Genomic DNA, 25,027 nt, shown 5'->3' with positions numbered 1-25,027 from the left:
TTGCTGTGACCCTAAAATTGCTCTAAAAAAAATAAAGTCTATTAAAGAAACAAAATAAAGATGACCTGGACTTAGGAGATATTCCCCCCAGCGGCTCAGGAGCAAGGCACTTTGAAACGAGCATGAAAATGGACCAAAAGGACAAGCCAGCGCCTTGCTGTGGAGCGCACAGCACAGAGTGAGGGCTCTAAGATGGAGAACCACGGGAAGACTTCATGGTGGAGGTGGCCTTGTAGGGCTTGAGAGCGACTGTGGGACAAGGGGGCAAAGGTGGGGCCTGGATCAGGGCCTCCCTCCTGAGGTCTTTGCCCTGGGGTTTCTAGAGTCTCCTTGCCCCCCTCTGGCCTCTTGTTTCTGAGAATTGTTAACAGATTGGTTTCCTCCACCTCTGGGCAGCTACATTTTGGTGGCAGGCCAAGGAAAATACCCACTGGGTACAAACTCGTCTCACGGATCCCCGGGGAAAGTGCCGCAGGAGACATTTTGACCTTAGCAAGAATCACAGAGGCAGCCTCGCCTCTCCTTTCTCAGAGGCCCGAGGCCTGAGCGACAGATTTCACCGCAGGACGACACTGCCCATTGCTGCTGCGGGGGAGTCTGGGGAGCGACAGCCGGCTTGGCAGGGCCTCCTCCCGCCCGGAGCCGGGCGCGTCCGGCGCCCACACACTGAGGCCATCTTCCAGCCCTGGGGGCAGCCTCGGCCCCCTGGGACGAGCTCCAGCGAGCGCGCCCCCCAGACCAGAGAGTGTCCAGGGGCGGGGACCGCGGTTCGTCGGAGGAAAACAGGCTAAGTCCAAGCGGCTCTGCGGCCTCTCCAGCCTCCTCCACGTCCGCTCCCAGCCTGAGTGAGAGCAGCATGGCTCCCAGAGACCGAGGACGCACACAGCACAGCGGGGATTGCAGAGACGCCCCCGCTGCCGGCAGCCTCGCGCCCTCCTGCCGGACACGAGAGCCTTGTCGCCCAGATGTCAGCTCAGGCGCACGGAGCCCCCGCCCTGCCCCGCCCACCGGCACGTGCCCCCCGCCCCGCCCACCAGCACGGGGCCACGCCCACCGGCACGTGGCCCCGCCCACGGCACGTGGCCCAGGCCCCGCCCACCTGTGGTCCCTGCGCTCGGCTCCAGCGGGTGCTCAGATGCGGCAGCGCGCGCTCCCACGGCTCCTCCCCATAGTCGGGAGACGGCCCCCTGGCCCTTCTGGGGGTTTAGCACGTGTCGATTCCCCCCCCCCGCCCAGGCAGATGCTCGTTACAAAGTCCAGTTACACGGCGGTGCCCAGCGTCCCTGACCCCGATTCGGCACACAGGACGACTGGACACCCCGAGGGTTGTGTGCATGGGTCTCTAACCTGTGGGTCTCACTCTCTGCAGGTGAGACTGACCTTCCCCCCACGTCCCCAACGTACAGCCTCCGTGGTGCCTAGGACCCCTGGCACGGAGCCGCACGAACGGCCTTTGGACGCTCACGAAACCCACCCCCTTCCCTCCGCCCCCCTCACTTCCCCCCAATCCAGCCCTCCCCCCACGGCGGAGGTCTGGGCCTCGCCGAACGGCCCCCGCCTCAGCTGGGACTGTGGCAGATCTAGCGAGAATGGCCTCGGCCACAGAAACTGGAAAGAAGCTGACCCGCACCCGCGCTGAGCAGTTAAGGCAGGTGCTGGCGGAAGCTGCGAACGCAGGAGGCGTCCCGAGCAGGTGTCGGCGCAGCTCTGCGCCCTCCCCGGCACCCCGGGAGCCCCTCGTGCCCGCCCGCCTCGCGCCCCCGGCCCAAGCCTTCTGGGAGCTCGGGAGCCGGGGAGTCGGGAGACAAAGCCCGTGGCGTGGCTCTGCTCTGTGGAGAAAGGGGACGCTCACGTCCCCACGACGCTGGGCCTTGGCCTCAGGGGGAGCGGCCATCACTCCCCGAGGAGGGGGGACCGGAACAATCAAATCTCCTCCCTCGGCGGGCCCGGGTTTCTCCTGGATGGCGAAGACGCATGCAGATCCAGGGGACCGTCCTCCGTGCCCCTAAACTGTCCACTTAAACACGGTTAAAAGAGTAAATTTCATGTTACGTGTATTTTAGCACAGCAAAACCTTTTCAAAGAAATATCAGCCGTTAGAGAAGGTCATGTTCTCTTTGTCTGACTTCTGATCTATTTCAAAAGAAGAAAAAATGTTCGTGTCCCCAGGAAGGCTAAGAAATAATCTTCTTTATTATTATCATGATCATGTACTTTCTAAGCGAACACCATTGCTTACAACACGTCGTCTAATTTACACTCACGTTCCCGAATCCAGTCCATCGACAAAACCGCGACGTTGCTGTCATTGTCCTTGGAAGGAACTTGACTTGGCGATGGCGACTGACACATCACACGACTCGGTGGCAGTAGGTCAGCACAAAAACTCACACCGCCGATTCTCTCCCACCTGCTAGGGGCAGAGTGGGAATCGAATCCCTCCTGAGGGCGCCTGTCAGAGCCCTAACTCTCCCTGCTCCCGAGGGACTGGCCGGGGCCGGGGAGGTGGGGCGCGGCGCCGGGGGCTGCTGCCCTCCTCCTGCCAACCGCCCCTGCCTCCTGCAGGGCCCCGCCCTGAGCCGGCACCGGGCGCCAAAGTGGCAGCCGGGACCAACGCCGTCCCAAACACTCCAGGCGAAACGAGCCAGGCCTGGGAGAGGCGAACACCGCCCGATCTCACGGGCGGAACCTACGAAACTTGAACCCGTGGAAGCGGAGAGACCGTGGTGCTGGGTGGGGGGCTGGGGAACCGGGGAGCGGCGGGTCGGAGGGCGCGAGCGTCCAGGTGCAGGACGGACGTGTTCTGGGGACCCGATGGAGAGCGAGGTGGCCGCTGTGCGCTCGAAACTCGCCGAGGCCGTGGATCTCCGCGTTCTCGCCACGCCAGCCCCGCAGAGGTCGCCGCGTTACCGGCTTGGGCGCGGCGCACGTGCGTATCACGCGCCGCGCTGCGCCCCGCTGGCACGCGGTCCTCGTTCGTGGGCGACGTCTCCGTGAGCTGGGGCAGAGCTCCGCTCTGGGGGCGGGGCATCGCACGCCTCGGGGAGGGGGGGACGGCGGGTCCTCCCACGCCCGCGTGCCCCTGGAGCCGGAGGCCGACTGGAGCGAGCATCAGAGGTGACTTGGGGGGGGGGGGTGAGCATGGCATTGGGGGCACCTCGGGGCCAGAGGGGGGACCGTATCCTGGGTCCCCTACAAACCCACAGACCTGGTCCTGTTGGGGGGAGGACCCGAGGGGCGAGGCTGCCAAGCTTGTGTGCCTCGCCACGGGTCCCCTGGCGCCTGCTGGAGCCCCGCTGCCCGGTCAGAGTGCACGGCGTGCGGCGTGCCCGACACAGCTGGGCTCCCGGGCCTCGGACCGCCACGCACCAGGCGTCTCCTGAGCCCGCCGTGTCCCAGGCTCTGGGCGATGACTGGCTGTGAGGACAGCAGGGGACCTGGAGCAAGCTGGGGACAGCGGATGAATGAATGTTTGCAATACGATCAGCCCGAACACGGGCCTGGCCTGCATCCGAGCCAAACACAGAGTTTGCTACGGCAACCGAGATGCCTCACGTGCCCCCCACGCGGCTGGTGAGAAGGGTGCAGAGACGAAGACCCACAGACACCCCCTCTCTCCGCCTCAGACCTGCCGTTAGCCCCCAAGTGAGGCGTGTCTGAGACGTCCGGCCCCAGGAGTGGAGGGGAGGCGTCCGGCAGGCCAGCAGCACCTCCGGGGACGGTGCGTGTGAGTGTGCGTGTGTCAGTATGCATGTGTAGGAGTGTGTTCGAGGGTCTGCGTGTGTGTGTTTGAGCGTGCATGGTGGGCACAGCCCAAGGACCGTGCACGGCGGGACCGACGTATGAGGAAAGGCGGGGCCCGCGGCGTCTGTGAGATGCGGCTGCAGCAGCGGGATGTCATGGAGGAAGAGGCAACGTGGGCCGCGTGGCTGAGAGGACTTCCTGCTGGCCTGGACCCCTGGCATGCTCTCTCCCTGGCGGGTCCCATCCGGGCTGCCCCCGCGGCCACCCAGAGGAAGGGCTGGAGCCCACAGGTGGCCCAGCCCCGCCCAGGAGCCTGTGGCCTCGCCTCTCCCCGCCATGAGGCCGAGAACACAGGATGAGGGGGAAGAGACAGAGGGTGGCCAGGGCCAGGCAGGTGTGCAGGGTGGTGGTCACTAGTGAGCCCAGAGGCCCCTCACTGGGGCTGCCGGAGCACGGGGGGCGACCCCCAGGCCCCCCCCTGCTGTGACCCGGCTGAGATGGAGACGTGAGAAGGGGGAGACTCCACTGGCCCCCCCACTCGCTCTGTCAGAGAGCGTGGTTCGGGTGGCTCGATGCCTGTTGAGGGAGGAATAAAAAACCAAGGTCAAGGTCATTTCCTAAAACAAAACTAGGGGAACCTCCGCCCGGTCACCCGTGACTGGCCGTTGGCACCTTGCCTCAACACCAGGGCGGAAAACTGCTGGGCTTTCGCATGTGAAGCAGGTGTGTGGCCTGGCACGGTGGTCTCGGGGAGGTCGCCCCCCCGCCCGAGGGCCGCACCGTCACCCCCACTGCGCCCGCCGGCTGCCGGCTGCCGGGGGACTCGCTCCGGGACGCTGCGTTCCGTCCCTCGGCGTGGTCCCTTCTCAGTTCCGTGAAGGGGAAGGTCACCCCCGGGACATCCGGGTCCCCTCACTTTGGGACCAGGGCGCCCAGCAGAGGCATGTGGGGCTGGGCAGATGGGCCACACAGCCCAGAGTGCAGCCCGACCCAGGAGAGCCTACACGGCAGGGTGCACCCCACACTTCGAACGTCCCCGCGGGAGGATTCAGGGGCTCGTTGGCTACTACCCGGCACAGCGGCAACGCCGTGCCTGGTGGCCACGTGCTCCAGGTCCAGGGACCTCGCCCGGCCCCCGGCGTCTCGGTCTGGGCTGTGCGAGGCTGTCATTGTCCCGACCCTTCGTCCTTAGAGTCCCAGAGTTTCCATTTTCCGCCTGATGCCCGTCGTGTAGTCCACGATGGCTGGTGTGGGGGAGGTCGTTCTGAGAGAGGAACAGGCATCTGAGGTTTCAGAGACTTTCCTGGAAGTCACGAGGAAACGGTCTAACTCCTCCCGCAAGGTCCGGCCGGGGACGTGGCTGGCGCCGCACGCCGCGAAGGTCCTGCTCTTCGCGGTGCCTTGGGGACCTCGACCGCTGACACGCCAGCCCTTCCTCGCCCGCGGAACTCATGCTCGAGTTACACAACGGGCATCGCACGAGAAAACGGCGCGTTCATCAGTTTTATGCTTCATCTGTCACGGAGTTTGCAGCCTCGCTTCGCACGAGAAAACGCGGAGGCCGGAGGAGAAGCGTCTCTGGATCGCGCAGTCCAGGGGAACCCTCAGGGTTTTCGACTGGATTCCCTGGGCCGGGCGCCTTCCGCCCCCTGAGCCGAGGCCCCAGACGAGCGGGCAGCAGGCACACTCCCAGCCTCCCAGCTGGAGGCGACTGGCCATCGGGGGGCATTCTCCTCATGCTGCTGGGCTTTCATGCTCCCGCAGCGCTACCGCCTTGCAGGGGGCAGTCCCCGGGAAGCGAAGCGGGAAATGCTTCTGACGGTCACGAGAAGCGCGGGATTCCACGGCCGCGCTCCCGCTCGACGCGGCTTTTCCACGTGGAAAGAAAGCCGTCACCTGGTCACGGGCCTCGGACGGGGCAGGGCCAGGGCAACGTCCCCGCGGCACTCGGGGCAGACGCCGTGCATGAACCGCCCGCAATTGCTATCACGTTGCCTGGTCTCAGCAGCGCGGGCGGTTCCGGGGCCCAGGGGCGGTTCTGGGGCCCGGGGGCGGAGCCACGAGCATCCACCCAGGCCCGGGGGGTTGGGGGGGGTCGTGATTTTGATGACCCCCCCGCAGATGTAAATTTCCTTTGGTTCATTTGCCTGTTTTCATTTTGAGAGAGTTTTTTTTGCTTGTTTTGTTTTTAAATGAAAAACCAAGCCAAAAGGAAAAAGAAAATGGTTCTTTTTTCAGCCTAAAGATGATAGCGTCCCATTCAGAGAGGACCGTGGCGGCAGGCCTGGGACTTCTGCAAACGGTCGCAGTGTCCTGAGGTATTAACAGCAAACATTTACCGAGCGCTGGGTGTGCGCCAGGCAAGGCGCGTTTCTCTCCATCCCCCAATGACCAGCGGGAAGGAACGGTGACCTTTGCCCCGTGTCGCCAACGAGGACACTGAAGCCCGGGGGCCGCTCCTGCCCGGAGCCCTGAGAGTGGCAGGCGGCCCGCACCCGAGTGCCCGCGGCGCACGGAGCGCGAGTCCAGCTTGCGACGCTCCTTCTATGCCGGTCCCGTCCAGCTGCGGACAAACACGTTCGCACAGTAACCGCAGGAACCACGACCCCGCGGGCCGGCCGCGTGTCGGTGGCGTTCCGGGGCGGATTCTTCGCCCGCCACCTCCCCGCCTGGCCACGCGTGCGCGCTCCGGGCCTCGATCTCCCCGTAGTCTGCGAGAGCAAAGCGGGGACCACGGCGGGCGCTGTGGGCTGCTCCCCCGCGTCCCCGGGCCGACAGCCCTCCCCGCACAGGCGTCCGCGGCCGGGCGCCCCGCGGGTCCCCGCGCCGCGGCTCTTGGGCACGGTCCCTTCGTGCTGTGTCTGCAGCGAAGTCCTTTACTCCGCTGTCCAGAGAGAGCAGAACTATTTCTAGGTGTTTGGCACAGAGTGAAAACCAGCATGTCCGTCCACCGCCCATCGTTGGACCTCCGCCTGTCACCCCGGCGACTCCAGGCCCCCCGAGAGAGGAAAGCCCAGCGGGCCGAAGGCGGTGTCTGCGGCCGGGCTGAGGCGCCGGCCCCGCGGCCCCGCGGCGTCCACACCCCCGGCCGCCCGCCGGGTGCTCAGCGGGCCGAGTCCCTCCAGCTGTCAGGGAGAGGACGATCACTCCCTGAGCCCCTGACCCCAGCACTGCCAGGGCCCTCGGAGGCGGCCGACGCTCAGGGACACAGGCAGGGCCCGAAGCTTAGGGTCACAAAGGGTGGCATGCACGCTAGATACCCCGTCCCTCAGGCTGACCATAAACACCCCGATCAGCCTGGGAGTGGACACCAGTCCCAGGAGGACGGCTGGAGGACAGGCTGAGCTGGGGGAGGACCTGTGCCCTCCTCTCCTGAGGTAGACGCACAGGGTGCTGACCCGTGTCCCCCGTGGGCACCTTCCTGAGCAGCTGCTCCCAGACAGGACACCTGGCCCGCTGGTCCCCTCTGCTGGGGGCATGGCCGGCCCTCCTTTCTGCCCCATTATCCAAACTCTCCGGCCTGGGGTCCGGGTGGCCCCTGGAACCGCCCCCTCCTCCGCCAGTGTGCTCCCACAGTTAGCAGGGCTCAGGCCAGGAGGGTGTCCCCCCCCCAGGAGGGAGCAGAGCCACGTGGGCAGGACGGTGCCGGGCGGCAGCAGCTCCCCAGGCCCACGCTGCCCTCACTGGTCTGGGCGGCACGGCCTGCCCGTGGGCGAGAGCCGGCTCTGCCCGTCGCTTGGCTGCTGCTGCAGCACTGGGGACACCGGAGTGCAGGTCCCCAGTCGGGGTGTCTCCACCCTGCATCGGCCGGGCCTGGGGCTCCGTGCCCCATCTCTGTGGCTCGGGGGAACTGCACCCCCAGAGGAGGTGTCCCCAGGCCGGGCTCCTACCCACTCTCCTCTGTCTCTGCATGTGAAAGTCACTGCCCCCCCACACTCGAGGGTGACAGCGGGTGACAGGGGTGACAGCGGTGGCAGCGGGTGGCACTTGGTGACAGTGGTGGCCGCAGTGAGGCCGCAGTGCATTTGCCCACGGAGGTTTCCGTCGGGGAGGGAGCGGGCAGAGAAGACGCCGGTGACATTACCTTTGGCTCCAAATACCTCCGGGAGCCACCTGGGCGAAGCGTCCCAGCTGGTGAGTGTGGCTCCTCGCCGGAGGTCTGTGTCCTCCCTCAGAAGCACCGTCCTGCGTGGGGCGACCGCCAGGGGTGGCGAAGTTTCCCACTCATTCTCCCGTCCGCGGCTTGACGGGAATCCCCACCCTGCACCCGGGCGCCGAGGCAGAGGCACCAACCGCGATGCTGTGGGGAAAACCCACAGGGCCGCCCCCTCCGCCAACGAGGCCTCCTCCCCCTGCACGGTGTGTGGGGCCAGAGGCAAGGCCAGTGGCCCCTTTTACCCTTGAAATGCCTGGGCCAGCCTTGCAACCGAAGTCTCCAGGGCCAGCTAGCCACTGGATCCGGCCTCCGGAGTGTGGGGTGAAGGCTTCGCAGCCGGACCGCAGTGCAAAGGTGCTGGGTGTGTGCCCCCTGCTGGGTGAGCGCCAGAATTCTTAATCTGACGGGGGGAAGAACACCTGCTCTGGGCCGGGCGGCCCCCCCGGGCGTATCCTGCATGTCACCATCACACACAGCGAGCAGCCACGAACTTCGCTGTCGTGGCTTGTGACGACAGCTACCACGCATTCTGTGCCTGCCCCCTGCCCGGGGTGTGAGTTTAACTGAATCCCCACAATCTCTCTGCAAAGCAGTGCTCCCCCAAAAGACAGGCTCACACAAGTGAGCTGAGTCGCCACAGTAAGGCTGTTTTTAGATCCTCGGTGAGTCAGCCAGCCGGGCAGAAATGCCTTCGGCTGACAAAATGAGTGACATGGTGACTCCCCCAGTGACAGGAGGCCACGGGGAGGGGACGGGGGGCCCCGCCTCCCGGCAGCGGGAGCCCAGCTTCCGTTCCCAGACTCCACATCGGCTTCATTCCTCCCTGTGGCTTGGGAGCAAATGTCAGGCAGCTCTCAGGACCCAGCTCTGCTCTTGGATGGTGAGATTTCGACACCCGTCGGAGGACATCCGGGGACCCCCATCTGCTGCGCAGCGTTATTGTGAGAATGCGGAACTCGGGGAAGGCGCTGCGCACATCAGAGGCCGGACAGCGAGGGACAGACGGCAGCCGTTCTGCTACGAACGGGCTACGGCTGACGCTTCGAGAGTGTGGCCCGCGGTCGGATCCCTTTGATTCCTGATTAAACGACGTTCCCTGAACTCAGTGCTGCCCCAGTCTAGCAGACAGAAGAACGTGACGCGAATTTGCATGTGTGGTTTAGCAGGTATTTAGCACGGATGTCGACCCTCTGCCAAGCGCGGAAGGACCGACTTTCAGAGTCGCCCACACCCTGATTCGGCCTTAAAGACGTGAAGAGAGGCTATTCGGCATTGCTTGAAAAGTCCTTATCATCAGCAGTAAATCACATATTTCTTCCATATAGTGTGTGTATATATTTTATATATCACACATACATTCTTTTGTACGTAGTATACTCCTAGTAATAGTCACATCAATATCTGGTGATTGTAGCTCGAACTGACAGAGGTCCAAAAACCAGGGTCTCATTCTGTCCCAACCACCGACCACCTGCCCCCTCCTCTACCTGTGAGGTCCTTCTGTCCGTCATCCCGGCCCCTCCCCCACTGCGAAGGGAGCCAGGTGAGCCTGACCCCCCTCTGAAGCTGTTCCAACTCCAGGGCTTCTCCAGCGAATCACTGCACTGAGATATTTCGAAATCCATCTTCTATGGAACTATTAGTCTCAATCTAAAGGACCAAAAAATAATTACAAGAGAGTCCTTTTAACTCAGGGGGAATTATCTTATTTCCTATGCACTTCTTGTAATGATTAACCACTACCTTATTAAAAAAATCTCATTCTTTTGCTGTGAGCATTTTTTATGTGTCTTCCGAGGCCAGTAAAAACACATTGTCTCTCAACACAATTCATCCCAAGTAATTTCCTTTGGGAAGAATGAAAGAAGCAGACAAAAGTAATAAAAGTTTAGCTCTTCATTCTAAGCAGATGTAACAGCAAATATTTTCAAAAATTACTATTTGCAATCATAGTATCATATAACATTAACCGATTACATTCATTTATACCAGAAAGAAACTTATAAGAGGATTTTTCAAGTATTTGCAGATTATAAGATTTTACTGATTCTATTCGTACTCGGACTAGTGAGCAAGGGCAAGTGGTGACCTATTTCACTAGTGATTGTGATATGATACGGAATCGCCTACAGATCGTATTGCTAAACAAAACAACGTAAGTGCCGAGATTTAACATGTTTCAATTTGGAAATATTTAAAGACGCCGAGAAAGAGGACCACCCACAGAGCAGCACCTCAGGGTCCGCCGTGGGCCGATCTGGGGCGCACACCTCAAAGTTGTCGTGCCCGATCCGGGGCGCACACCTCAGGGTCGTCGTGCCGACTTTACATTTTCTGTCAGTGACTTGGACACCGGCAATTCCTGGATGACCAAACCATAACTTTCCTATCACTTGTTAAACATGTAATAAATATTACTAAAAACCCTTTACTTTTTAAAAAAATGTGTTGACTTCAGACTATAAAATTACAACGTAACTTAGAAACCCTCCGGCTGACCTTTAATCTAATATCGCGATGATTAAGCTAACTGTGAGACGTCTGGCCTCAGACTTCCCTCTACCGAATGGGCTAAACCCCGCTGGGCATCTCCTGTGCGCCGGGGATCGTGGGAGAGTCTCAGGCCCAAAAGCCGGGGCAGAAGTCCCCGCCTTTGTAGACAAGTTCTGCGCAACTGAAATATTCGCGAGGCACATACTTAACTCTTAATTTTCTTGTCGCCACATTTTAACGAGTAAAACAGGTGAAGTTAATTTTAATATTTTATTGCGCATGATATATCTATGCTATCGCCGCAATATGGAACTGATATAAAGACTAGCAAACTGTTTCCTGTTTTTCTGTGCTAAGTTTTAAAGCTCCGTACACACTTCACGCTCACGGCGCATTCCGCCTTTCGAGGGCTCTCTAGCACGTGGGGCTGTGGCAGCACTCGGGACCGTCAGAGGCACGGCGGGTGGGCTGGGACTCACTCGCTCCAGGAGGCAAACTGGAAGCGGGGGGGGGGGGGGGCACTGATTTTTTAATGTCTTACCTGACGTCACAAGGTCACACGCTGCGCTTGTCACGTGTCAAACCCGCAGACAGAACTGTCCTTAGCCGTCGGTAACGCAGGGCGTGGTCCTCACGGCGGTTTCCAGCTGAAGGCACAGGCGTAGCGGGATCTTACACAGCTCGGCTCCCGAGCGGACGCCGGACTCCGGCTCCGGCGCCCCGGCCACCGCACGGAGGCGCAGAGCCGACACGGCGCCAGCGATCACGCAGCCACTCACGCCGAGCGCACGGGCCGGGCCGGCGGCCGGGCTTCCGCCTTGTCCTCACGCCAGGCCCGCGAGGCGGGGCCTCTAGTCGCCATCTCCGCCCCGGCACAGGAGGCCGAGGCACAGGCGTTAGGGGCTGGGCGGGGCCACGCGGCTGGTGAGGCCTGGCGCCCGGCCTGGGAATCTGCGCTCTGACCCCCGTCGTCCACCTCACCCAGCCGCCGCCCCCACACCGGAAACACGACAGACGGAACGAGGCGCAGAGAACCCGTGTCCACCGCCTCGACGGCACGAAGCCGTGGCCTGGAGACGCGCGGTGTTGTCGGGGCGAGGACCCCGACGCACCGGCATCCCGGGGCTCACCTCAGTGGGCGCGGCACCTGCCCTCACTCCCCGGGCGCCGTCACCTGCCGTGAGGAACAGGCCACGACGGATGCGGCGGGCTCAGCCCCCGGCCACCGGCTCTGAGCGCGGGGCGTGGCGGGGTGCAGGGACCAGTCCTCACGGGGCGGCCGTGACGCTGTCCCCTCCTCACACCTTTGGCTGCGCGGGGCCCGTCGGGCGAGCAGCGGGCACAGGCGGGCGTGCCGTGCCGCCTGCAGCGGAGTGCCTTGGGGGCACCTTGGGGACGGCACCTTAGCCACGACCACAGGGACAGCTGCCGTGCTACGAGCACCTGCGCCTGGCTCTCGACTAGCAAGTCACACGTCAACGACCGCCACTCACTAGAAGACGACGCCGGCCGAAGCCAGCGCGCGGCAGACCGCAGAGGCGTCCGGGCCCCGCGGCCCGGGCACAGGCGGACTGCGGCTGCTCCGCGTGCGGCACGGGGCCTGCCCCGCCGCCCTGGCTCCCCGCCGCCGGTGCCGGCTCTGCAGGCGCTCTCCCTCACGGGCGAGGCTCCTCTTCACCCCCGTTTCCACGGCACGGACGGGAAGTCCCCCCGACTACGGCTGCTGGTACTGTCCACTCCGGCCAGTGCGGGAGGACACGACGCTCTGCCACCTCGCCTGCAGCGGGCTCCCCACGGCCCTAGGGGAGACGGCTGCGGCTGAGGGGAAGGGGCCCAGGCGGCCACGGAAAAGGGAAAACGGCGTAATCGCCACACGAAACCCGCGACGCAGACGGCAGAGACTCGAGGGCACGGAGCGAACGCGACCGAAGCGTGGTCCTGCAGGGAGGACACCGGACCGAGCCCATGCCTACGGGCCTGAGGGCGGCGCGCGGGGCCCGGGCCCCCGCCGGGGCAGCCAGGGGAGCCGGCGAGGCAGGAAGAATCGCAACCGTGTCTCACGGGCGGGCGGCCCGTCCACGCGGAGGCGTTTTCACAGCCGTCACCTCTCTGGACTCGGTGGCTATGTACTCGGAGGACGGCTCGGCCAGGGAAAGGGCCCGCTGAGCGGCCAGCGCGGCAGGGACGCGGCCCCCCCTGCCCCGCCGGGCCCGGCGGTGGGGCAGCTCCCAGCACCGCCCCGCGCTCGCGAGGAAGGAGCTCTGCACCTGCCCCCGCGCCCGCCCGTCGCCGCGCAGACTCTGTGCTGCCAACGCAGGGGGCAGCCACGTCTTCGGCCCTCGGGGTCAGCGCTACGCAGCTGGGAGGGACCACGAGAATTTCTGAGGAACGATGGAGAACCTTTCCCTTCGCAACCTCTATACTGTTTGGTCCAGATTTTAAACAAAGCCTGTGGTCTTTGACCAACTCTGGTTGCACGCTGCCCCAGGCGCCGTCCCACAGGCAGTACGGCCTCGACGGACCTCGGCGGCACCAACAGAAACGGCACCTTCAAGATCGCAGAGGGCTCGGCGGCCGTGGCCGGCAGTCAGACATACGACTCCTCACATATGCATGAAACGACTGTCGCTAAGTAGGTCTTCTATCTTCATCTACGTCACCAACTACTTAACTTTACACATTTCTGTTTTTCTTTTTCTGCTGAACTAATGAGACACCAACCAACTCAAGAACCTGAGTCAGAATTGATTCTGAAAGTACCGTAAGAAGGCAAGTGTTCTCTCCTGCTAGGCACAAAGGCAACGTCCGTTGCATCTTCTTTCTCCTTTTTAAAGATATATTTATAAAAATAAATTGTAAAACATGTTTTTCTTACATATTCTCATATAAAACCATGAATTTGGACAGAACGACGGACCTGTCTCATTACCTTCAATAACAGTTTGTTGAGTTTGCTCCACACGTAAGATTTCTCAGCGCAGAGGTAACTGAGGCTTCTACCTGGAGTGGCTTTCTGAAAAAGCTTTTATCCTGCTCAGAGTAACAACCAGGTGCCTGCCTCCTTGGCCTCGTGCTTGCCTCCGAGACTGGCTCCCCAGGCGATGAAAGTAATGAACTCCTTGGATCACCCTCCAGGTGTCAAAATCTTGGGGCTGATGTTGCATCGTAACTGCTACAAACTGAAATAACTTAGTGATTGTATACACGACAGCCCAAAATGCATGAATAAAAACGTTAAATTCAGTCAATTACATGGATATTTTACCTACTTAATATCAAATATGTGAATCTTTCCAAATGTCGGTTTGACCAAGTACTGATTTTCATTCCAGTGACTGGGTGTGGAGGCTGAGTTGGTCTGTTTATAATGCCAATTAAAATAAACGGTAACATAGCACTCCAGCTTAGCCAATCTTTCATGTAAAAGCATGTATAACTCATGGTAAAAACGTCCCCCTGCCAAGTCCTACTCACTGAGACACATATGTTCCTGCCAGGTGGCATCTGGGACACCTGCCAAGATCAGCTCTTCCTCAGCCCGTCGAGAACAAACGTCATCGAAGCTGAAGTTTGTCTTTACTAGACACCCCAGCGGCACACGTAAAATGCCGCCGCAGGCGACAGCGCTGTGTGTCAGACGTGAGTCCGATACCGTCTGGCAGTTACTTCGCGTCCATACTCGATGTATTTTATTTTAAATTTTTTTAATGGCTGATCTATCTAGATCACTTGATTGACGTAGACCTATTCAGCGAACATAATTATAAACCATGTAACATACAAAGGAAAAAATAAAACTTTCGTAATCTGGGTATAAAGGAAAATTGGTGCCATGCTAAAGGAAAGGAAAATCACATGGAAATGAAACAAGAAATCATTAGTACGTACGACATAAGGATTAGTCAGACTGGCAGTTCACTCATCAACCTGGCTAATTTCAGGCATTTGACGTGTTTCAGTGAGAGATCCTGATGATTACAGAATTAAGCAATTTATACTTGTGGCACCTCTTATGGCATATATAGATGCATTTATGTAACCAAAGTAATGTACTGTTTCATAATTTTGAGTATGTTAATGTATTTTTAAAAAATTTCTTCAATATTTGAGAAAAGGTACTATAGTTTTATATATTCAGAATGCAGGGCCAGCCATGAAGCCGACTTTACGTAACAGTAGACCGCTGGTGAATTTCCGGGTCACAAAATGTTAAACAGCACAGACATCGGAGACATGGAAGATTTTATTTTCCCTTTTACTCTTATCCAAACACGTCCTTTTCTGAAAAACATAAAAGCGTGCACACTGACGGCATTCTTACAAAGAAAAACAAAGCAGCAACCAAGCTGCAAATTAAAAACAGTAACGACAGAAACGAGAGCTTAAGTGATATCACAGGAAAGATGCGGTCGGTGGAGCGTTCTGAATCTCAGAAAATGACAGTTCAAGCCACAGCCGTACATGTTAAAAAGAAGCTTCTAAGTTTCCAAATGTTTTGGTACAAAAAATGTTTAAATGAGCATTTGATAGACCTTTTGTGAGAAGCACGTAAGTACGGTCCTCAGAAGCACAATGCTCACGCGATCTGCAGCTCACTCCTTCCGAAAGTCAGTTACGATCAACATGATTCTAATGGTGCCGCTTCTTAAAACATAAATTTAGGGCGCATATCCATTATATTCGAAGTCAGTCACACAACTAACATTGATTTTGACCTAATTAGAAATAGGTTGTAACTTCAGGACATTAAAAAAAAGGTATTTAACAAAGACATGTGATTGACCTAAATTTCACTTCGCCGGTAGGAGACAATTGCAGCTTGGCATGAAACACTGCGGAAGGTTCACTGACCGCCGCGTGGGGGGCCCCGGGCTGCGGGGGGGGGGGGCGGCGAGCGCAGCTGCACCCCAGGGACAACCCCGTCCGCGCTCCCCACTCTTCCCGGGTGTCGGGATTCGCCGCAGCTTCCCCTGGGGCACGGACAGGACAGGGCACAGAAACCCCTCGGCAGGCAGAGGAAGCGCTGCCGTCCCAGACACCTCGCGGGCGATGGGTTCGAGGGACAGGGGCGCGGGGCGCCCGCCTCCCCCGCTCTCCTCCCCGCCTCCGAAGGCCGCCGTGGGTCCCGACCCGCGCTCCTGCTCTGAGGGGACGGATTACTCGCGTCCCCCCGGACGCAGGGGAGCCACGCGCCGCGCTCCGGCCCGATGGGTCCAGCCGGCCTTTCCCTGGGGGCGGGGGAGTTTCTTGGCGTGAGACGAAGACAACGTCTTTCCTGCGGCTGGCGAAGCGCCCCCCGAAGCGGCAGCAGCCCCCCTCAACGAGGGGACGCGCACCGCCGGCGGCACACGCCTCGTTGCCACGGCCAGCGAGCCATAGGGAGAGAACTCGGGGACAGCGACAACCGGCCGTGATGAACCCAACGTGATTTCTGGGTTGAATATCCCGCTGAACCCGAGCGGAGCAGGGGAAAGGCAGGCGCTGGTCCATCCGGGCAGGCGTTGGAAGGCTCCCGTCACCTCCGGCGTCTGTGCACCCAGGTCCCGCGAAGGGGCGCGATGGTTATTTTTACACACGTATATATAAAGCGACAGGAAACCCTAAGGTTTTCGAGTACTTATGGCACGGATGTTGCAAAGTTCTAAGAGCTTCTAGATTTGGGCAAATTAAAGTTCTGCTATAAGAACCAGGGTCACAATTTATACTTACACTTAATTCTCGTGTTTTATACATTATCCTTTTGTATAGAGTACAGGGTGTGCAAATTAAGCTGTTGCAATAAATATCAGAAGGTTAATTATTTTGCAAATCTAAAGTAAGTAAAATCAGCTAATAATGTAACATAATAAAAGCAGGTTCTGACCAGAGCTTCTCCCGCAGGACTGTTTCTCAGCCCTTCCCTTCGCCTTTCTCAACAGTTCAATAGCGTTTCTTTCACCGACTTGGAGAAATTAAGCGAACGCCGCTGCATTACGTGGCTGCAAGGTACTAATACTTTAGTAACGCGTCTGGACCAGTCGAGTCTTAAAAAATTGAAAATAACAAATACGGTGACATGATCTGCAAATTAACGTTTTGAACGCGGCTATGTGAATTACAAAAACGACAGCAAATGAGAGAAAACATGAGTGAATCGCACCATCCTAAGGTCTCCGCGGTCCGCGTCAGCTGGCGGCCGTACTGCCGAGCTCGTCCCTTTCCGGCGGCGCGAATGCGACCGCCGCGCACCTCGCCCCAGACCAAGCGCGCGCCGGCTTTCGTCAGAAATGCAATGTTCTCCAGGGCTCAACCAACAAGGCTTTATTTACACTTCCCGCCAACTCAGGACGCAGCCGCCGCGCGGCTCACGCCCTGACGCTGACCCACAGGCAGCCGAGCAGCGTCCCGCACACCCAGGTCTTCACGTAGAGTCTCCGGCCGGCCTCGGTCACGAGCATGCCCGCCGTCAGGCCGCCCAGCAGCAGCAGTGACGGCACAGTTTTCTTGAGACTGAGTTTAGAATTGACACTTTCCCCAGGAAATCGGTTTCTTCTTTCGGGATCCAGAGAGTCATAGAATTCTATGAGCAACCTGTGGCCAGAACGGAGAGAGTTTTTTAAGTTTCGGCGTTAGTCTTTTCACTATTTCAATCCAGCCCGTTCCTACGAGGTGCCCCCTGCGTCCAGGAGGAGTGGCGGGTCCTTGGGGAACAGGTGACAGAGGGAACGCCCGGAGACCCGGTTCAACCGTCGTTTCCGCACTTTCAAGATGTCTTTGCTGTGCTCGATGATTAGTGTATACAAACTACATGCAATATTTAAAAACAGGCGCTTTCGAGTCATTTTGTGGGGATGTTTCTGTTTTATAAATTTCACGTCTTCGATTTTGTGACGCCCTGAGTCGCGCCTGGGCACTACGCCGTCCCAGCTTCTTCTCCACCTTCCCCAGTCTCCTCCCCTCCCTACAGCTCCCGTCCATCAGAGGTCAGAGGGCAGCAGTTCTTACACCGTACACAGTGTCCAAACGAACCCTCACCCCACGGAATCATAAAAGCAGCCGAAGAAGGAAAAAGGGGCATGCAAATTCACTCCCCATCGTAGTTGTTGAATGTAAAGTGTTAGCAGCAGAACACACTCTGTAAAAACCTCGAGCACCGAGTACTGAGCGGGGAGGCCCTCGCGTTGCCCGAGAATCACTCTCCCTGGAGACGGCCTGTTTGAGAACGTCCAGACTCCTCCTCACTACATACAAACACCCACGGCACAAAATTCACCGGATAGCGAACATACCGTTCAGGTTTTTTTTCTGAGACTCATTATCACGTCCAAACACACGGGTCTGACTTTTAAAATTTCTTCCATAACCAAAATGGGTGGCACTGAACACCTGGCTCAATGCAGTAAGTCATGTACAATTCAGCTATTTGTTTATAAACCTTGTGGTGTTCCACACACTGAGTTCGGTGTATTTTTAATAATCTTTAATAATTTCCACCTGGTGGTGCTGACCCAAGGGGTCACTTAGCAAGTGCTTGGCTGTGCTCTGACCGGGAAGGGTGGGCGTCAGCGGTCCTGCGAGAAGGAGCACATTTGGATGAAACGCGGGTAAAATTTCTGAGCATAAGCATAACTTTGGAAGTATTTTTTAAAATCTTTTTTTTAAAAAAACCATACTTTTCAATGTGGTCTTAATAAATGGTACATCCATCCTAAAACAAACAGATGGATTCATTTTTTTCGAAAAGAAAGCGTATTTAAAATATACTTAAAAAAAAAAAAGGATATGCATCAGAAAGGATAAAATCTCCACTAACAGCAAAACAAACAGTAAAAAATAATATAGCCTAAAGTTTTCATCCAAGAAAATTCAATTTTTAAACTACCATCTCTAAACCGAAGACACACTTTATATCTTTCTAAAAAGAAAAGAAAATTCTAAAATTTAAAACTTTAGAAAATTGTATGAAATCAAAGAGCCACCGACATGCTCTATGGTTATCGCCTGCGGCTTCCAGGCTCGCCCTTTGCTAAGCAGCAGCTCGCGCTCCCCGGGTCTGGCCCGCCTGAGCTGCGCCTCACCTGCAACTCCCGCACAGGTAAATCCCGACCACGTTCAACACTGCTGTCTGCTCTGAAGTGATGTTATTGGCAGGGACCAAACCAGGTCCCTCCCAGACGCTGTTTATGCCCCAAAATGTCACTCAAAGAAATGCTGTTCGTGACAACAAGACATCCTGGTCAGGAAAATGTCTGACGGCGGAGCCATGGCCTTCGGCCTTCCCGCAGCCTCACCCTCGTGCACCGCGGCGGGGCGGGGCAGAGCTGGGCCCCGGTCCCTAGCACTGCCTCGCCTCGGAAACACCGTGAGTGAAAACGGATGAGCCCCCCTGACGAGCTCTCCCGCAGGGGCGGGGCCAGCACGGGTCAGGACACGCCCTGCTCAGCGGGGACAAGCTCCGGCTTGGCTTTGTAAGAAGCACTCTCAGGATAGCAAATCTGTTCACATGTGTTTCAAACTGTTCACTACGGTGAAACTCAGTGGAACCAACGTTCGTGTAGTTCAGAAACGTTACTCACTTGTCTTTTATCTCGAAGCGTTCGTGGAGCCACCTTCGCAGAGGCGCGCGCTCCTCGGGCACGTCCTTCCTGTCGATGCGCGCAACGTGGATGTGGATTTTTGGACATTCTTTGCAGAGAAATTCTAACAAAAAGCAAAAATATATTATTTTTTATTTTAGGACTCATGGTTATATAAAATAACAATAAAAACGAGGCAAAGAAAGTTTAAAAATAAAAAAAGGGCAGGTTCTTTAAACCAAAAAGGAAGTTAAAATCAAGACCACGAAGACTGCGGCTCAGGGGGTCGCGCTGCGGTGATGGTGTGTGACGTTTCCGAGCCCCTCGCAGCCGCCTGTCCCCAGGCAGGTCGGCGGGCCGCTGCCACTTTTCAGGAACAGCCTGTAGTTCTGTCGCCGGCCCAGGAGCAGGAAGCTGGACTCTGCGGGCACCCGCCCACCTCGGGACCCCCAAATGCTGACCACCGTCGGACCCCCGGCCACGGCCACGAGACCCCCGGCGCCCCGTTCTCAGAACCCGTCACACTGGCACTGCCGCCTCCGGCAGACCGCGGGTGCACACGGTGGCGACGGCCCTCAGGGGCACTGAACCCCGCCACGGCTCACGCCCGAGCCGGGACACGAGTGCCTTGTCGCTGCCTGCGACGCGGCCAGGACTCGCTGGGGGGGCGCACCCCCTTTCCTCCGGTGCTGCTTGCCTGCCTGACCTGTGCACATGTTAACACGTCACACCTGCTTCAGGAGCCACGCGCCCTCCAGCAGTTCCCGAGACGAGCTCGTCTAGCAGCACGCGGCCTGTTAGCTCGGGCGGCACATGAGGCCAGGGTTTGGCCCAAGATCGGAAGCCCCGGAGCCTGGAAAGCCCCTGTTTTGTAGGTGGCTCTGGGGAGAGGTGAGAGTATTTGCATTCATGAATCCCTTGGAGAACAAGGAGGGTCCCTAAGAGAGGCCCCAGGTGGGGGTGCAGGCAGGCGCCGCGCTCTGGAGGAGGGGCGCCCCGCGTCCTCTGCCCCCAGCGCGGCCCTTCCTGTGACGTGCTCCCGGCACCTGCTCTTCCTCACTCCGGTGTAACGCTCAGTGACACGCAGCGCTTTGGGCATCGAAAATCCTACTTCTCCTGCACTTTCAGGAGAGAATTGGCTTTGACGAAAACGCGGAGAAGCTGCGGCGGCGAAGCTCGCGCCCACTGGTTTGCTTTAATCCTCCCCGAGGCCTGCCTTCCGCTCAGGTGACCAGGGCGCTGCGGAAGCCGCTCCTGCAGCGGCCGGCGCGCTGGGTGCCCGGCCCCTCGGACGGGTGCCAGGGCCAGGCCGCCGGCAGGGGCGCCCCGAGGACGCTGCGGAGTGCGCGGGGCAGCGCGCGGCACACGGGCCGCCGTGTGCTCACCGGCTCAGCCGTCTGGCCACCAGTCGCTTCTCACCTCACCCTCTCGATCTGTCTCTGCTCCGAGGAAATGCGGACCCCTGACGCCCGTTCTCCTGCCCCCCTCACCGTGCACACTGTCCCCTCCACACTGCCGGCAGCGAGCAGTCGCCGGGCGCCTCCGTGCCCACCCCCGACGCGCCACGCACCGGCGCGCAGCCAAGGGCAGTGCGGGGCGCGCGCTGGGGGGGGAGGGCCCCGCGCTCACCGGGCTCTCCCCCGAGCCGGCCTGGCGCTGTGGGGTTCGCACACGCTCCGTGCGCAGCATTTCACCTGCTCCTCGCGGCCCGGCAGGGATGACGAAGCGAAGGCTCAGGCGGGACCGCGGCCCAGCGCATCGGCCAGGTCCCGTGCCTGGGCATCCAAACACAGCCCGTGCCTGGATCATCGGGTAAAGGCTAGATGACGTCCAGGAGGTCCTACCACCACAGGCAAAACCTCGGTGACGGCGACGCCCTGCTCAGGATGTGACGAAGGCCTCGCGTCTGCATTTGAACCGCCATGTCGGTCAGGGCACGTTTCACACTGCATGAGCAATCTGCCCACGACACTCGAGGACCACAGGGCGCGGCGTGCCATCAGGGCCCCTTCCGGGGGAGCCCGAGCACACGCGGCCGCCTGCGCGCACCGCCCACGCAGAGGCTGGACCGATCCAGTCGGTCACCACAGCCCGCCCGGCCTCGCCTCCCGGCGGACAGCGCCCACAGCAGCGCTGACTCCGACGGCGGGACCAGATGCCCCGCGAGCGAGCGGGCACCGGGGGCCTGACCCACACCCGCCTCCGAAGGAGATACGCCAGCAGAGGGCGGGCGAGGACGGCGCCTGCTGCCCGCTCGCTCGCGGCCTCACTAGGGCCGGAGCTGGAGCCCCGCGGCTACTAGAACCACAAGACCCCGCAGTTCCTTCCCGCTGCGGCCGCGCCTCCCCGGGGCCGTCTGTCAGCCCTGGAGGGAGCTGCGGCCGCAGGGTCGGCAGCCACCCCAGGCGACACCGACCGAGCTGCAATCCTCTACAGTGCTGGGAGACGCTGACCCAAGGCCTGTAAATGAACAATCTAGCAGCTTCATGGGAAAAACACCTTTAACTGGGCTATAAAAGAGGGCTATTAAATGACGGCCCACTATGTATGGAGATGACGTTTAATTAAACCTGACCACGAAATTCTTACAATATTCTAAATTTTGAAATTTTGCACCTAACCCAAATTACCTAATTTACCTTTAAAGTGGATCTCAATCAGCAGGAGGTTATGAGTGGAGCAGAACACCGACCGTCTCGCGAAGCAAGGGGCGCAGGGCTTCTCGGGCCCCAGGCCCAGCTCACGGCCGGAGCCGACGCGCGGGGAAGCCGGGCGCCGGGCCGGCAGGCGGGGGCGCAGCTGCAGGGGGACGTCCCGGCGGCGGGGCCGGCACACCCGTGCCTGTGACGGACGCCGCGCTGCCCGGCCAGCGTCTGCAGAGGCCGCAGCGAGGGCAGAAGGGCCCGTACGCCCCCGGCTCCCGGCGGGGCCCGAAACCAAGCCCGCCGCCCGGACCTCTGCCCACCTGACCGTGAAAAGATGGTCTCTCACTGCGAGTCTGAACTGCATCCTCCTTCCTACGAATGAGGGCGAACGCTTTTTCTGTGAACTCTGTTCTCACCCTTTACCCATTTTTGGACTGAGTTATAGAACATCTCCTTATCGGTCTGTACGAGGAATTTATACATTAAGGCAATTACCCTTCTTTCTGCAATCTGAGTTGCAAACATGTTCCTAGTTTGTCCTCAGTCTTTTGATTTTACTCCTGTGTACTTTCCCTTGCAGAAATATTCATCCTTCATCGACTGAAATGCTATGCTTTATTTTCTGCATGGTTGCATGGCTTCAGGGCGTGACAGAGAGAAAAGCTGACCTTTTCTAAAGTGGAGGCGACCTGTAATGGGCACACGAGGCACCGTCACTGGGCTCAGAAACGGGACCGCATCGGGCGGGGCGCGTGTCACCGCAGGCTAAGCGCAACCCTGGGGCACAGGCCTTGCGGCATGCGAGGCCTGACGTGAGAACGTGCACTGAGGTCTAGAAAGCAGGCGGCAGGAAAGACTTCGTGGGAGACGGTCTGAGGGCACCGAGAGCCTGGATGAGGGTGACGAACGGGATGCGTGCACTCGGGAGGGAGGCCAGGCCCACCCTCGGCGGCTCACCCACGCCGGCCAGAGGCGGCCAGGCCCACCCTCGGCGGCTCACCCACGCCGGCCAGAGGCGGCCAGGCCCACCCTCGGCGGCTCACCCACGCCGGCCAGAGGCGGCCAGGCCCACCCTCGGCGGCTCACCCACGCCGGCCAGAGGCGCCAGTCCTCACGCTTGGGGCGGAGGGCAGAGTCCCTGGGCGGCTGAAGATGGGGTGTCTACCCTGAGAACGCAGCCACGGCCTCCAGTTCTCACCACCCCAAGGGGACATACTTTAAAGCAGCACTTTAAAAAGGTTATTATGGGAATTCGATCTGTCTTCTATGAACAGTAAAAACATGTTTAATTTCATTTTGATAAACTAACGACAATCCTGCTGAACTAAATACGTGTCTGTTTCCAAACGTGAAAACAGGTCGACGGCTCCTTCGACAGTTAAAGAAGGGAGAGTGTCAGTACGTTGCCCTTTCACAAGAAGGGGGTCCAGCGGCGTCAGAACCTGTGCTTCATTCACTTTGGGTGGACTGTCCCCGAGGACCGCGCTTGGAGGTGAGGGGACCGGCCCACGGGGGCAGGCTGCGAGGCCGGCCCCGCCAGCACACTGCGTGTCGTCTGGGGTATGAGCTACTCCAAAACATTCCGTTGGAAATGGAGAAAACTTCGGCTGCCTCCTTTTCGACCATCTCTGCTGAAGGCATCACGAGGGGTCCACGCTCACTTCCAACGCAGGCCCGGGCTGCTTCCTCCACCGGGGCCAGGCAGGGGACCGTGTTCGGCCCCCGCCCCGCCCTGGGGACCTGCCCTCTGCGCCATCGGGGCATCGGCCCTGGAGGCCCTGCGGACAGCGGCGCCCCAGGGGAAGCGTGCGGGCTCCGCCCTGTGCCACGGCTCCCGGCGGCGGCTCCGTGCTCGTTTGCCGTTACCGTACCGTGTTCGGACTTCATGGTCAGGAGCACCTCTGATTATGTTTACTAAAACATTCTGCTCACCTAACATCCTATTATTTTCTTGTTATAGCTGACATACACACAGACAACAGCTCAAAGGTCCTTAAAACCTAGCATGTTTGGAAAAAAGTCACACTTAACTTTCTTCTTGTCAATGATACTAAATTTCAAAACGATTACATGAAAAGCACTTACGAGGGTGACTGACATGGACATGCAGCTGAGTGTGGCCAGGTCAGGCCCCGCTCACACCCTCCTCTGACGTACGTAGCTTTGCATTTTTATGTGTGAACTTCAGGTAGAAAGAGCTGAGCTAACGATAATGGGCAAGTTTAAGGGCCCAATATGGGAACCAAGAAATACCAGCTTTAAAAGGGTTAATGCAATTTAAACTGTTACAGATTAATAAGAAATACTTGAAAAATACCTCAAATATATTCCCTTGAAAACTGTATCGAGTAACTGTAATGAAGTAGACTTAGCTATGCTTTAAAGAATGAATTACACATTCACGAGAAACAAACTTACCAACCATGGACGGCGCTTCCTTCCGCTGCCCCTTATCATCCACGGTCCCTTCGAAAGCCACCGTAACATCGTAAATCGCATCTAAATAATGCTTCATAGAATCGAAAGCAACATGGGTTGCCTTTACTCTTGGTGTCAGCACGTGTTTTAATACTGCGAGGCCTGGAAAAGAAGTGTGGCCACGAATCAGTTACGCAATGCCTCGGCAACGGAACGCATGCTTTTCTTTTTAATTTCCAGGAACACATAGACCGGAGCGGAATCATGACAGCGAGAGGACTTCACGTTCGGAAAGTGCTCTCGCAGGGTGCTATTTAAGCCAGCACTCACTTGACATACAGTTATTAAGCATCTACATGTATGACACTGTGGGGAGCTGCCAGAAAGCCAGCCCTTGATAAGTCTGACCTTCAACTTGGTAAACCCTGACAAGGGCAAACATTATCATCTTCATTTCCGGCGATGGAATATGAAGATGTTCCATGTGTCCTGCCCATGGTCACTCCAGATTCAGCAGCACAATCCACTAATTTCTGACCCCAAGTCCACAGTCCTTTCAAATAGATCACCTAAATGACCTGACTGCCTACAGGTCCTGAAGTAGGACCGGATGTGGTCCATGTGAGGTGAAAGACAGCCATGCACTTTTAGGGTAAACCCAAGAATCTGGGTTCTTGGTACACTTTTCTTTTTTTAACTGAGATCTAATTCACACACCATAAAATTTATCATTTTCAAGTAGACAATTCAGTGACTCTTAGTAAATTCAAAGAGCCAGGCGACCATCACCACCATCAAGTTCCAGACCATCTCCACCTCCACAGAGACACCTGGGCCTTCGCGGACACGGCCCCCTCCCCGCCCCCCTCCCCGCCCCACCCACCATGGATCCACTTCCTGTCTCCACAGATTTGTCTGTTATGGCCACATCACATGAATGGACTCGTACGGTCCGTGGACTCTTGTGACTGGCTTCTTTCACTTAGTAGAATGTTTCGGAGGTTCTTCCATGCCGT

General features: G+C 58.5%; 1 protein-coding gene across 2 annotated transcripts in view; it reads right to left on the bottom strand.

Moving 5' to 3' along the window:
• Positions 1 to 14,618: 14,618 nt before the first annotated feature.
• Positions 14,619 to 25,027, bottom strand: part of AGPAT5 (1-acylglycerol-3-phosphate O-acyltransferase 5) — a 40,467-nt gene continuing 30,058 nt past the window's right edge. Inside the window, exons 6-8 of one of the 2 annotated variants that reach the window (XM_016133375.2) lie at positions 24,012 to 24,173; positions 18,949 to 19,072; positions 14,619 to 16,963 (exon numbers count right to left, since the gene is read on the bottom strand). In XM_016133375.2, coding sequence (XP_015988861.1) covers positions 16,738 to 16,963; positions 18,949 to 19,072; positions 24,012 to 24,173 — 512 coding nt within the window. In that variant the 3' untranslated portion in view covers positions 14,619 to 16,737. The remainder of the gene's footprint in view (positions 16,964 to 18,948; positions 19,073 to 24,011; positions 24,174 to 25,027) is intronic. The other variant, XM_016133376.2, reaches the window with a different exon arrangement.

This window comes from Rousettus aegyptiacus, unplaced genomic scaffold (assembly GCF_014176215.1).
Source record: "Rousettus aegyptiacus isolate mRouAeg1 unplaced genomic scaffold, mRouAeg1.p scaffold_m13_p_11, whole genome shotgun sequence".
In the NCBI taxonomy this organism is placed as follows: Eukaryota; Metazoa; Chordata; class Mammalia; order Chiroptera; family Pteropodidae; genus Rousettus; species Rousettus aegyptiacus.
This window is presented reverse-complemented; position numbering and strand designations above follow the sequence as displayed.